Source organism: Centropristis striata, chromosome 13 (assembly GCF_030273125.1).
Source record: "Centropristis striata isolate RG_2023a ecotype Rhode Island chromosome 13, C.striata_1.0, whole genome shotgun sequence".
In the NCBI taxonomy this organism is placed as follows: domain Eukaryota; kingdom Metazoa; phylum Chordata; class Actinopteri; order Perciformes; family Serranidae; genus Centropristis; species Centropristis striata.
The window spans coordinates 36,762,058-36,762,848 of NC_081529.1; the positions used below are offsets into that span (position 1 = coordinate 36,762,058).

A 791-nucleotide genomic window follows, 5' to 3' on the forward strand; every position below is an offset into this window, starting at 1 on the left:
TTGACTTTTTTCTCACAATTTCGACTTTTTTTCTCATTTTGACTTTTTTCTCTTGACTTCTACTTTTTTCTAATTTTGACTTTTTTCTCACGATTTCGACTTTTTTCTCTTGTTATTTTGAATTTTTTTTAACTTCAACTTTTTTCTCGTTATTTTGACTTTTTTCCGTGACTTCTACAAGTACTGTACTTAAGTACAATTTTGAGGTACTTGTACTTTCCTTGAGTATTTCCATTTTGTGTAACTTTATACTTCGTTTATCTAAAGTTTAAAGAGGGTTAGGGTTAGATAAAGATTTACACAACAAGTGTGTGTTTCCTGTGATCTACAGGGGGATTATGGCGGCCCGCTGGTGTGTTCTTCAGCTGGGGGCTTCGTGCAGGTGGGCATCATGAGCTATGGGAGTCCTGATGGTTGTGGTCTCCCAGGACGTCCTGGCTTCTACACCCAGGTGTCCAAGCACCTGACCTTCATCAACGACTGGATCCACCGTTGAGAGTGTGCTGGAGTTGATGTGTTTCCCTGCTGAGAAGTCAACAATAAATCATACATATTCATCAAGAAGCTGTCTTTTCTCTATGTAACCCTATGAAGCCCAATGTATCACAATAGAATAGAATAATGCATTTATTGTCACTATACACATGTACAATGAGATTTGAAAGCTGACTCCAAAAAGCAGTGCGACAATAAATAAAATATATATAAAATATAAAAATATACAATATAAACATGAACATAAATAGGCAAGTAAATATAAAGGAAAAAAATGTATGATATAATGTAAACAG

At 35.3% G+C, this 791-nt stretch overlaps 1 protein-coding gene across 1 annotated transcript in view; it reads left to right on the forward strand.

Moving 5' to 3' along the window:
* Positions 1-563, forward strand: part of LOC131983442 (acrosin-like) — a 3,497-nt gene extending 2,934 nt beyond the window's left edge. Inside the window, exon 4 of the mRNA XM_059348151.1 lies at positions 332-563. Coding sequence (XP_059204134.1) covers positions 332-496 — 165 coding nt within the window. The 3' untranslated portion in view covers positions 497-563. The remainder of the gene's footprint in view (positions 1-331) is intronic.
* The last annotated feature ends 228 nt before the right edge of the window (positions 564-791 follow it).